Raw genomic sequence first — 13690 nt, 5'->3', positions numbered from 1 at the left:
GACGACGCAGGCTGTCCCTTTCGAAACATGCATGCGTGCTTTTCGCTGAGGGTATTCATCCTCTCGGTTAACGATAAAAATCTCAGTCGAGGCGGCGCGATGGCTCAGTGTCTCAGAAGCAGACATTTCGCCACGTAAGAGCTATAAAACTCCCATACTCGATTCGGCCACCTTTCAGGCGTACACAAACGCGAATTCCTTGTTCTGTCGATAACGGTTGTGCAAACCGGTGTACACCGGATCTTGACCGAGCGCCAGGGTGGCAAAACAGAAATGCTTCTATTAACTTTGCATGGACCTTCTCGAAGCAGGGTTTCAGCTTGCACTAGCCGCGAACCGTGCATTTCTTGAGAGAAACACGAACGTCTCCTTCCGTTCAGTTACACCACTAACGCAAGAAACACCATGCGGCTTATCTAAGTTTAGCGATAAGACAGAAACGCAAACGGCAGCAACGAGCTGCAGAGTCGTGCTAAAGATAGAAGGATGCTGCGTGTACCGTAAAGGCTCATTCACACCTGCGACTAGCTCCGGTTGCGCGACCTTTTGCGACTGGCGACAGAAACGCGACTGATGTTCACACCTGCGTGCGACTTATACCCGTCGCGTCACGAGAATTTCGTCTGCTCGCATTGCTATTGCTCCGCAAAATAAGCTTACGTCCTGTGTTCGCGCATCTGATTGGTTCAGAGGTTTGCGACTGAAAGAACTGAAAGATCGAGCAGCGAGCGACTGAGCCAAAGCAGTCGCTTTGCGACTAACTTGGTCAGCGCGACCGGTGCTAGTCGCAGGCAGGTGTTAACGAGCCTTAAAGGCAGTACTCATGCAGCGATTGCCACTTCGCTCTGCCGTCGTGCGCTGTAGGCATGGAGCTAAGTACCTACCTCACCGCTTCTGTGAAAGAAGTCACGCTTAGGGGAACCAACGCTGGATTGCATTACGGCACTTCTACTGCGTTATTTAAACAATCGCTTCAAGTGCTGCGGATTGCACAAAAAAGAGACAGCATTGCGAAATGGCGCGCGCATCTGTACAAGCGCTTGTTTTAGCCAGGTAGTAAGTACTTCCTGTCAGGGCAACGCTGAGTGAGGACCGCATGCGCTGTCACATCGTGTCCTATGGCCAGATATGGCACAGGACTTGTTCCAAGGGGAGCGCTTAAATGTTGCATATCGTAACATTTAATCGGCACGCGAGAGCGTCGCGTGTGCTGCATATATAAAACACGTGTGCTGCATACATATATATACATATATATATATATATTGTGTGTGTGTGTGGACACTTGTTGCACATTATGCAGCTACGTGTACATTCCGCAAAGTTCAAATTCATTTCAAAATTGGCCTTTGCTGAGCTCCTCTGGCAAGCGTGAATCCTATAGTAGGCGAGCAAATGCCTCTATGAACTGGTAGCGTCGTGAGGAACAGCGCCGCCGGACTTCGTGGCCGCAAGCGTAAGTTCAGCAGCGTGCATACCCGCATGCACGGTGCTGCTAAAAGCCCTTAGCTTTTAGCAGCTAAGGGCACGGGCGCGATTCCCAGCCAGGGTGTCCCCATTTTGATGGTGACGAAAGGCAACAACACCCGTGAGCTTGGATTTGGTGAAAATCAATCCCGAGTCCTCCATTACGGCAAGTCGAGTCGTAATGCCATCGTGGGTGTAACACGTAAAACCCCACAATTTATTTTTTAAGGTATCTTTAACTCGTAAAAACGACCCCACCAGGAGCGCAGCCATATTTTTTTTTCTGGGGGGGGGGGGGGGGGGTTGTGTCCAAATATACATTATGTGCGCTCGTGCGTGCGCATATACACATGCAAAAGTGAAAAATTCTAGGATGTATGATCCCCCCCCCCCCCCCAATCCCTCCCTGGTTGGGCCAGAGGACTCAACTATATCCTCTTGAATTTTCGAGGACTGGTATGAATTGAAGGCTGTTTTAATCTGCGATAATTGCTTCATACAGCATAATGCTGAATGGCCAGAATTTCATAAATAGACGAACATGTATACCGACACTTAACGCCTATAATATCCATCGTTAGAGTCATAGAAAAAAAAAAGCATTGTCGAGACGAGTCCACAGACCTGCGTTGTATAGCGCATTCGTCTGCTTCGACAAACGGCACGATCGCAGTCGCGCTGCGCCGGTCTCGCAACTCTATCGTTCCGCCAGCTGCGTTAATTTATTAATACTGTTTTTATATTTAACTGGAGTGTACATGTAGCAACTGACTTTAGAACACTCGTCCAGCGGCTGCTACGAAATATATTGTGGAGTTCACAGCGTTCAAACAGAGTTAATGCAGTACGTACACTCGCCTGTCGAGCGCATATTTTCTGGTCTTTGCAATGTTGTCGGCGTGTGACAGAAGTTTTATGAACCTGCAATGCTGCTCGTACGAATGACGTGTTCGGCCTGCGAAAAATGACCGACAAGTGCTCCCGGTATCCAACAATATACGTCGTTAGGTTTATAATGCGAATTAAAATATGACTCACAGCTCGAACTGGAGTCCTCTGCCACACCGGGATGAGGCGGGCTGCGTCGAGGGTCGCGTTATCGAGTCTGACCATCGCAGAATCGGCGTCAGAGTCCCGGAGAGGTGTCTATAGGATTCGGCACGCGCCTTCGGGTGCGGCTGCACAGGCTCGACTCAACGGTGGCGGCTGCGGCGACGGTGGCCGAGTGTCGACTGGTTGGCTCGCAACGACACCCAACAACCCGACACCTATAACCCGATGCGTCGCCGACGCGGCAGCAGCACAGACGCCGCAAGGGAAAGAACAAAGCGACGGTGGTGAACAACTCTGACGAAGACGATCCTTCCGTTTCATCGACGAGCTCCCACTAAGTTTAGCAGGCGGCACGGCTTTGCCCGAGTCTGCTCAGCTCCTCGGCGGCTAAAGAGGAAAGTATGTGACGGCGATACACCCTCGGCGCGTGCACAGTGTAACCGTCCCTACGTGCTCTAGAGGCGGCCACGTCTCAACCTGTTGGCCTCGGGAGTGGCGACAGCGACCACAGTGAAATCTGATCTAGTTAAAAAAAAAAAAAAAAAAATGCGACTATCTCTGGAGGCGATTTGGCTGGTCAGCTAGACAACATTGAGCTTGTGAAGGCTGTCACCGTGGTTTTTCCGGCCCCAGGGGTCAGCGAGTTCGCGCAAACTGCTCGTCACGCATTTTGAAATATCTGTCGCGCCACCTGGTGCGTTACAGGTGTGCACGTCCGAGCATCTCGCCGAAAAAAATGGGGAAACAAAAAAAAGAAAGCCCTTTCTCGGCGCGCCCAGACGTGTTGGGGAAGAGGAGAGCTTACTCACGGCTCTTCGGATGTAGGGCATGGGCGGAAGATGACCGAGGAAGAAGAAGAAGCAGACGACCGGACGTGCGTAGCACCGAGCGGGAATGTCGACCGGCTGGCAGGCAACATGAACCGGGAGGTGTGCGGCGCGCGGAGGCCCGCCATTGGCTGGCGAGCACGCGTCGGTACACGTCACGGCCGTGCCCCCGCCGCCACGTTTTATTCTTAGCGTGGCGTGTGGCCCGCGCTTGCTTGCACGCCGCTACGTCGCGCTTTCCTGTTTTGCCGGATCCCTCTCAACATGAAACCGGCTGCGGCGGAGGCGAGACATGTTGATAGCGAGGCAGCTCTCACTCGTTGCGGTCTACGTGCGTGCGACCGAGTTTCCGCTCGGCACGCGAGAGCGTCTCGCGAACGTCAGCGCGTGCGTTGACTGTTTCAAGAAATCTGAGCAACGATAGCCGGCCGTTACGTCACGTCACTCATTGTAGAAGCGAATGAAAACCATCCGCGCGGCGTCCCCTAGATACAGCGACATCCGGCTATAACGAACTTCAAAAAGGGAATTATCTGACAACCATTACAATTGATACTGTAAATTATGTCAAATCCTAAAATCAACCTCGAAGGTGAATGTATTGAGCTGCGAAGAAAGCGACAAATCGTAAGCCGCTGAAAACAAATGTGGCTAAACTATTATTCTTGTCCAAAGGCTTGGCTCATGCACGGGCGGACTTCTGACGCTGCACAGTATAAGATTCAGCATAAGCAGCAAATCAAATATCGATGTACTAAATGCTCGACTCATAACGCCAAGGAGAACAGGAAAAAGCCACTCATGAAATGACTACGCTACTGGTGGCTTCCTCAAAGCACGATTGGTGATGTTGAACCGCATAGTATCTTACGCTGGTGCGTCACTAGTGTCGCTATACAGCCACGCCTAAGCCATTCGTGATGAACTCCTTTGCAGTGCGATTCCGCTAACGACGCGCTAATGTTCGCTCGCGGGTTCCGCCCACAGTCGTCAGGTGCGCGTAGGAGATACGGGGAGTCAGGTGTCGCTGGCATACGACTCCGCCAACAGGAGCCACCTTTGCGAAACGAGAAACGCCTCAGGAACTCGAGGTGCCGGTCCTGTACACATTTGACAAGAGCGGCCGTTACAGAGAAACGAAAGAAATGGTGCGCGATTGATTACCCCAGCCACGCAGTCGCTGTCAGCATGTGCACGACTGCAGCATTCGCGAACGTGTATGCTAAAGTTATTTGAAGCTTTTTGGTGCTCTTAGGCGCTCAAATATCCCTTGAGGTAGTGTATTGAGCAGTGTCATCGCTACCGAGCCCGCGGTTGCGGGTTCGATCCTGGCACTTGCGGCCGCGAATCCATACGGCCGAAATGCTAGAAAGCTCGCGCAGAAAACAAAAATGTTCTGCAGGCCAAAATTATTTATCATTCCCACGCTATTACGTACCTGTTTTAATTAGCACGCAAAGCTGCAGAGTAAGCGTTCAAACTCAAATGAGGACAAGTCTTTTTGACCGCCTATATATACAGCTACAATTGTGCAGGCGAAGCCGTACGGTTGCGGTCAAGCGCGCGGTGGTCTACGTGCTCTCCGCGGAAACAGCAAACAAGTTTTCGAGAAACGAACATCGGTGCGACCGCGGCGGTGTTCGTGCCGGAACTCACGTCATGAACAGCCCGCCGCACACCCGCGACGTGTTCTCATCGCTCGTTAGCAAGTTCCAGAGTTCAAGGCGCCCTTCAAAGATGAATAGACAAACGTAAGCAACTGCACGTTTTACTTTCGAGACGAGGAGGCCGCCCCACTGAGCACGTTTGTGGATCCCCTTTCCACCCACTTTTTTTAATTTTTTTTATTCAACATCACCGAGCGTCCGCTCGCTGTCATCGCTTAAAAAAAAGCGGGGCTATCGTTGTTGGAAAACTTGTGTACGCAATTATACTCTCCCGTGTGCATACAGACGAGCATGGCGTTGCGATCTCGAAGTGATAACAGGCCGCGTTGGGCACTTATCTGCCGCAGCAGTGTACGAGCCGCAGTGGCAGCATGACTCGCCAACAAGGGGCTGAGCGCTTTGGCCACGCGGCCGCCGAACTCTACACCGTGTCTACACGGCGCGGCCGTGTAGCCGCCGCGGTGTTGCTGCTGAGGCACGACGGCCTCGGCAAAGCCTCTTCAAGGCCGCCTCCTCTCCACACCGATGTTTTCTTTGCTTGAAAGCAATTACTTCGCCGCCGAGAGAGCAATAGACGCGACCGCCGTGGCAGTTATTAATGTTCTCCGGGCCGCTGTGCGCGAGCAACCGCGTGGTGATTAGGATTTCTTTTTCTTTCGCTCACGCTACGGTATATACACGAGCAAGCCGAAACGTTAGCCGACCGGAGAATGAATTCGCTGAGACCCGTATTTCATCATCGTGGCCGTCAAAAGCGGGCTCCGCCGCGGAGCAGCCAGGTAGAGACGCGTGCTTACACGTGCCTCCGCTGTGCTCCCGGCGGGAGTTCCGGGCGGTCACGTATGCGAGCCGCGCGCACATCATGCATGGAACCGTCGCCCTCATCCTCTCTGCAACGTCTGCCCGGTGTCTTCGAGAAAAGGTGAAGATAGCGTTTTCGACCTGGGTTCTCAAGAACCACCCGTGGTCGCGGGACAACAGGGCCCCCGATCTTGTATCGACGCCTTCCTCTCAAATTTACGCAACTCTCGGTCGCCTTTCACGGCTGGCTGACCCTTTTGATGACGCTGGTGGAATGGAATATGAAAAGAAACATCATCTGAGGAGGTATCGCTACGAAATCGATGAGGGGAAGAACACTACCAGTCAAAGTGCCGCTCCGCCTTCTGTCCATGCTCATTACTTTCTAAATGACTGCGCATGCAGAATTTTACGAAAGTATTCAAGGCTCGGAAACGCTTCTAAACTGAATGCCATTTTTTTCTATTGTTAGCTTCATGTAAAACGTACGATCAAAATACAAACTGATCGAAAGTCGCAGCCGCCAGCATGTCGATGGGACGAGTGAAAATCGACAAAGAAAACCGGATTACAATTATCAGCAAGAACGACAGCAACAAGTTTCCGTCCCGTGGAGTTATAAAAAAAAAGAAAGAAAAAACATACAATAATAATATGTGGGGTTTAACGTCCCAAAACCCCGGTATGATTATGAGAGACGCCGTAGTGGAGGGCTCCGGAAATTTCGGCCACCTGGGGTCACCACGTGCACCCAAATCTAAGTACACGGGCCTCAGACATTTTCGCCTCCATCGAAAATGCAGCCGGGATTCGAGCCCGCGACCTTCGGGTCAGCAGTCGAGTGCCATGACCACTAGGCCACCGTGGCGGGGCAACGAGCTCCACAATGAATGCAAAAATGACAATGAAGCGCTGACGTGCGCTTCACAAGGGCCTCCCAATGGACCCCGGGTTTCTGTGAGGTGGGAAGTCATTTGAATCCATGCAAACATCAGAGGTTCCTGGTCGCCATTATGGTCAACAAACATGCGTAGCCATGAGAGACCGTCGAGACGGGGCCACGTTACACAGTCCCCGGCCGTCCCGAACTACGTGCGAGTGATAAACCGGAACAAGCCACTGGAAACCGATATCTGGGAATGCATAGTTGAACAGTAATCTGCATGTCGCTTTCCGCGATATCATCCCAAGTGCGTTAAAAAGGTGCTGAAACTACTGCAAGATACCAACACTAAGCACTTACCTTACAGACATTACAGGTTTACACCTTCTTTACATACGTCGGACACGCCGAGAATGGTTTTTACTGCGCGAAACTAAAGCAATGAGGCGAAACATCCGACGCTTGAAAGTTTTAAACGGATGTCGTAAAGCTTTTCAAAAGATAGCAAACAACTATGCTTTCGTTACGTTCACTGCTTTCTAAACTTGAGTTTTGAGCCAGCAAAAAATAAAAGCCTAAACATCCAATTTTCCACAGCTAGTTTACTTATTCGATGACATCCACCTTTTCTATTTCTCCCTTCTTGGTGTACAGTCGGCTATATCACACGCCTAACCAGCAGGACAGAACTTTTCGGTGGTCACATTCAGATTTTTCCTCTCCACGAGCATCTTCGACCAGCCATCCTGTTTCGTTTCCCTTGACCAGTGCTGACTGACGAGCAACGCGCGCGAGCAGGTAGGAAAAGTCCAACCGCTTTTCGGAAGGCGGATCACTGAGGGCAGAAGGTGCTGACCGCTCTAAACATTTTTAGCACTGACTGACGCAAACAGCGAGACGTAATCTTCGCCCTAGCTTGCACAGTTCGTCGCTGATCATTGCGTTCTGGCGCTGGCCTTATCTAGGGCAGTGCGCGGCTTGGTCAACGACGATGCAAACCAGCATGCGTCATAACTGCGGATAGTGCACAGACCCAGTTATTACGCTCCCTGCTCTCTTTCTCGCGTCATCCTGCAGCCACAGACAACAGCGGTCGCGAAGAGCAGCAGATGCCTGAGCGAACGTTTCACATGGGCACTCATTAAAGAGCAGCGCGAGTAGCGCAGTGCGCGGTTGTCAATATCGATTACCAAGTGAGAAGAGCGCGGTGAGTAAGCTCCCGGCATGCGTCTACCCAGTTTGTTTATGTAAACACTGCCGCTCGGCCTCCAGTCTGTCACCGCCCACGTCGCGTATTTTCTTATTTATATCTTCAGCAGCCAAACGCTGTGCCTAGTGCTCCGATGCCCTGCATACTTCGGAAAATGGAGAAAATGGAGAGACTTAGTCGAAACGGTGCTGCGCACTAAGACGCTTTAATAACTGCAAAGTAGTAAGATTTGTTACGGCACAACAAAAGAAATGAAGCGAGAATACTAGCTCTAAGGTAAAAAATCATGTCACCGCATCGTACTCGGAGCCTTACCTCTGCCTATTGCAGTTCACGCTACTGCACCGAATAGCGAAGTGGCGTTTCCCGATGTTCATGATTACGATGAGAGAGTTGCCACATTCTGCAGCCGCAAGGTGACTCGCTCATCCGAGAGTTAATTAGTAGAGCGAGAGGATGATTGATCCTCTCGCTAAAAAAAAAAAAATAAAACAGTGTGACGCACCACAAGGAAAACAACAGAAAACTAGCAAGCAAGCAAGCAAGCAAGCAAGCAAGAAAGAAAGAAAGAAAGAAAGAAAGAAAGAAAGAAAGAAAGAAAGAAAGAAAGAAAGAAAGAAAGAAAGAAAGACACGTAGTCGATTGCTCGTCGGGATCATCGGTAGGCACAAGGCCGGGTGCCCCAGCATCTTTCGGTATTTTAGTGGAACAAGCACACAAGCTCTCCACCGTTCTTGGTCACGTGATGTGCTTCGCTCCTTGAGAATTAGTGAAGCCGCAAGAGAAGCAAACGTACCTCTCTTTGACCTTCATTTTTATCGTGCAATAAAAAACTTCGTTAAAACTGATCCGGAGGTTGTCAATAGAAATTTGTACGTCGTACATATGTTTGAATGGTTTCGATGAAGACAAAAGCGTGAGAAAGTTTAAACGAAAAAGAAATACACATGAGCGTCTCTTATTATCAGCCGTTTCGCGTATCAACTCAGCAAAGCAGAAGCCATAACACACTCTGTTTCACTGGAGTCGCATCGAAGATCTCCACCGCAACTCATTATAGAGACCAAAAGTAACAAACATGTGAATCCAAAAGGGGCCCTTGACCACCAGCAGGTCACAGCCACCGAACAACACAACAAAAATTTTGTGCGATAGTAACATCAGCGATGACGAAAGCGTGTGTGGGCGATGACGAAATGATGCTTGGACCCCCTCACAACACCCCCTCCCCCTCTCTATTTTTTCTCTGAGCCAAGAGAGCACGGCGGGGTTAAAGATAACCGCAGCGGTGGTCGAGTGGCTAAAGCGTCTGCATGGCAGGTACTGGGTTCGATTCCCTGTGCCGCTGGGCACCCACCGATTTTTTTTTTTTTTTTTAATGGGGAGAGAAAGTGCCGCGGTCAGGCGCTCGGTGCAATGGGTGCTCATTTCTCGAGAAGGGGGCATCTCCTTTCCTTCACTCCCCTTTTCCCCTACCCCCAAAAGAAGCAGAGCTGGTTTGCAGCAATAAGCTTATTTCTCATCCTGAAACCACTACTTAAAGTGAGCAAGCCATAAGTATAAAGCGGATTACACAGTCTGGCAGGGAGAAGTACCGGTCGATGGCACTGCAGCGTTGCAGGCACCGTGGACTGAGACGTGGACTATTTGTCGGGCCGTCGGCTCCCTTTGCCGCCAAGCCGCGCTCGGCTGCCGGGCGCTGGTGCCCTTGAAACACAGTGTCCGCTTTGCAGCGCCGGCCGGCGATCGATGTTGTCCCGTCTTCCCATTGGTCAGCGGCCGACACACCCCACGTGGCGTGCGCGTTCAAAAAGCAAATCGTCAATGCGCCGTACGGGAGCCGAGTGGCAGCTAGATGTCGAAAATATATCTGCCTTTGCTGGAGAGCGAGAGAGTAGCGTGCGCCTCCGGCTTTTGCTTTCAAAACACAGACGGAGTAAGTGCGTGTCTCCGTTATTTATTTCGCCCGTAAAACTAACGTAGGTGATGCGCGCGCTAGAACGCTTAGGTCGCGCTGAGAAATTCGTGGAGTGCTTCAAGGTAATGACCTCTCGCAGGATGGCAACATCCCGTCTGAACGAAATTTTTTTACCCGTGAACGCCCGTTCGGCAAACGCTGCCCAGTGGCAACTACCACGACTACCCCTCTGCACTCCCAACACAAACTGAAATAACCATATGCTCAACGAATGCGCGAGTAATGATACAGGTAATGTCTCTTTATTGCTCCCTTGTTTATTTAAACATAGGGCGAGGTGGCGTACAGTCGTCATCCAAAGGGCCAGAGGGGTCAGGTACATAGTATACGACCTCCATTTTCCTCTTCTTCAGGGCACTCGCCTAACCGGTCTTCAGCGTGAGCCGCTCTGATGGCGTTGTTGCGGCTTATTCGAGAAACAGGACTAAATCGCAAATTGTTACTGTTCACAGACAATGTTGGTGTGTAGTACCCGGAGTCATGACTTTGTAGTGGCCTCTTCTTTCATTTCGTTCTTTTACGCTTTCTTTCCCATTTTCCCAAGTACAGAGTAGCAAACCGGAGAGTATACCTCTGGTTGACCTCCTCGTCATTCCTTTCTCTCTCTCTCTCTAAATTCCGCCGTTCCCTCTTACACCCAGTGCAGGGTAGCGAACCGATGACCACCCACACCTTTCTTTTCCTGCCCCTTTTTCTGTCTCAACCTCAATATTGACGACTAAAAATTTGTAGCGAATATTATGTGCCAATTTCTGACGAATGTTCTACATAATGCCAACCTACTGACTATATATTTTCACTTTTACTCTAAGATTTCAGTTAAAAGCTCTCTGTATTCGCTTCCTACTATTTGCTATGGCATATCACTAACAGGCCTTTCTTCCGTTTGACCTCGAAAACTGACACGGTTTGTTGACATGGCTTTAGTATTAGCGTGTCTAGTCGCTTTTAAGGCAGTTATTATCACCGTGAAATTATAACGAAGCAGTGTGCGTTCCGCAATCGTCTCGGATACTGAGACAGCGACCACAGGATTTCCCAACTACACGCATTTCAGCATTGTGCTCCGTCGTGCTCCCTATGTGCTCCGTCGTTAAGCTCGTCCTTCGCTGGTGAATCGGGTTTGCACATCAAAATGCACACTGCTCATTTTCAAGCAGCACCAAGGTCATTGTCCCTGCACTGTCTTTGGATGACCTTTTGGTAGTACCGTATTCAAGATTATTGCATTTACAAAGCAGTACAGTCTCGTTCGTTTTTCTTTATTTTGAAAAAAAAAAAAAGTTTGTTCCATCTCACACATACATGCACTCTTAATACGTCAGCCCTTGCTTCGGCGTCTGTATTTTGTTGACATTGTACGCACAATAACTAAGGCTACACGACCCGTGTCTCGTTGTGTACATGAATCTCACGATATAAAAAAAATCATTGACATTGCTTAAAGTAATAATTTCCTGTTTAATTTATACATTTTTAAGTTTTGCATCTTTGCACTTAAAGAGGGGACTGAAAACAATATGGAAGCGTAGTTGAAATATGCGCCCTGAAACGGAAGAAAACACGCGATGCAAAATAAAGAACACGGCCACTGCCATTTTTCCGCCATATATATATATTTTCACGATGAGCATGAAAAAGTGGACGTTTATTGCCGTGAAATTATCCTTGAATAGGTCGAAATTCCGTCTTGTCTGTTAACTATATATATATATACTTGTTTCTTTCGTTGTTGACGTACTATAACAGTTTTTAACAATTTGTATAGGCAAATGAAAAAAAAAATGTAATATAACATTAGGATATATACCTTTCGATGGTTCAGTGCAGGTTACCTTCCTGCCCAAGCCTGAGCTGTCCTGCCTTCTTCATTCCACTAGCGTCCCAGTTAATACTGCCCTGACATGCGTAACGCAAAGTTGAAGCGATTCACCCGTTGCTCATTTATCATCATCCTCATCAATTACGGTGTTCATTTATGGTTTACAGCGCAAAAGGACGCGGACAAAGAGGAGACCATGGAGACAACACGAGCGCTGTCTTTCAACTGATTGCTTATTGAAAAGCGCATGAATATAAATATGCCAACTCTTACAGGACCAAAGAAAGACGGCGAATTCAAAAGACACGTGAATGGTGAACTTATGTGTTAGCAAGGAAAACAGACTCTTGATCGGTGAGCGAGAATGAAGTCTGAGACACACACACGCAACTGCGCATACTTTCCGATATGGAAGGCCACGGGTGCACCACTTGGCGATTCCACGGGTGCGCTGTTCTGGATGATTCACGAGAATTGCAGTGTCAGAAAAAAAAATCGTCTTGTCGATTAGCTAACTTGTTTGTTTGGTTGTTGACGTATTGCAACAGCTTTTAACAATTCGTACGGTGTTCGTGGCCTATAGTGTGGCAAAAAGCCGCCCGAATAAGCGCTCACACTGGACACTCAGGGTTGACCTCCTCAGGCCTTCGTCGGCGCTTTTCCTATCGCAGCGAGGCGCCACCCTCCAGCCGCTGGCGTGGGCGCGCGCTGCTCAGCTATCTCAACTTCAGGCGATCTGCGAGGCAGGCGCTACTTCCCCAGCTCTGCTACGCGAGAAGGCATTTCGTTGTTTTATTGCGATAGCAATTATATGGACAGTCTCGGCTGGATTTTGCCGTCGCCGTCGCCGCCGTCATGCACCGTATATGTATAAGTATGTATATATCTATAAAGTCCCCACAGAAAAATAACTCAGAAAAATGCTTCCGAAGCGCGGAATCGAACCAGGGCCGCAGCGAGCGGCGCTATCCACTACGCCACGAAACGCAGATCCTCCACGTAGCTAACGGCGAGCGTTATATACACACCATTTAGCGCTGGACGGACTCAGAGACAGCAGGCGATAATAAGCGTTTCTTCAATACCAGCGAGGTGGCGCTAGGAGCCCGACGGGCGCATTTAAAAGTCGTCGGTGAGCTCGCTCGCTTCTTATATTTGCGCATGGGAGAAGCTTGCCCGTCCGCTGTCTGCTCGCGCGGTTTTCTCGTGGCGAGGGGTAGAGGAATGTTTCACGCTTTCACCGTGATGTCCGCGCTCATGTTACGGCGCGTACGAATGTCACTCGAGCTCAGGGACGCCGCTAAACGAACAAACAGAAGATGAGCGCGAACTATCAAGTGTCACAGCTCGACACTTGAAGCACGCTAGTTTCCTTCGCTGCTTCGGCCGCCTGTTGCAAGGCGGCCGCCTTCGGCCGCCTTGCAACAGAAGCGCTGTTCAAACTGAGAGTATCCATTGGCGAGCCTCACTTCGTATAGCATTAGTTCCTTGCTATCGCATTCATTGCTTCGCCCTTGCGGCGAAACTGTGACTTTTTTTTTTATCACTCCCGCTGGCGAGTGAAACAAAGTTCCTTCTTAATTGAGACGCAGATCCTTAATCGCGCGGCGTGTTGGTTCTGGGGGCCTGCAGAGGAAGAATCTCGTTTCCGTTTCGAGGAACTGACCGGGAGAGGTTATAAAGGCGAAATGCTTGTGTGTCTCGTGTGAACGTGACCTTGAACGAAAACCGCGACGACGACACGAAACGGTACAAAAAAAAAGAAAAAAACAAACAAACAAACTCACGGGGCTTTTTTTTATGCATTCGCGTAAGACGACTCGAAGGCGAAAGCCACCTTCTTTTTCTTCAAAGTGGATGTACTGATCCTCCTACGCCCCCTTCCGAAAGCTTTCTGCGCCTAACGTGGTTTTGCGCTGCCTTCGTGATCCGCCCATATTTGACCAAGCGACAATGTCATGGGACGACGGCATCATGGGACG

The 13690-nt window shown here is 49.8% G+C and overlaps 1 protein-coding gene across 4 annotated transcripts in view; it reads right to left on the bottom strand.

Annotated features, from left to right (window-relative positions):
* LOC119389440 (solute carrier family 2, facilitated glucose transporter member 1) overlaps positions 1-13690 on the bottom strand; it is a 101835-nt gene that overhangs the window by 19999 nt on the left and 68146 nt on the right. The window contains exon 1 of one of the 4 annotated variants that reach the window (XM_049414430.1): positions 3330-3444. The exons of 2 other annotated variants lie outside the window; for them this stretch is intronic. In XM_049414430.1, the coding sequence (XP_049270387.1) occupies positions 3330-3350 (21 nt within the window). In that variant the 5' untranslated portion in view covers positions 3351-3444. Of the gene's footprint in view, positions 1-2505; positions 2847-3329; positions 3445-13690 lie in introns of those variants that run through there. One more of the 4 variants, XM_037656694.2, reaches the window with a different exon arrangement.

This window comes from Rhipicephalus sanguineus, chromosome 4 (assembly GCF_013339695.2).
Source record: "Rhipicephalus sanguineus isolate Rsan-2018 chromosome 4, BIME_Rsan_1.4, whole genome shotgun sequence".
Classification (NCBI taxonomy): domain Eukaryota; kingdom Metazoa; phylum Arthropoda; class Arachnida; order Ixodida; family Ixodidae; genus Rhipicephalus; species Rhipicephalus sanguineus.
This window is presented reverse-complemented; position numbering and strand designations above follow the sequence as displayed.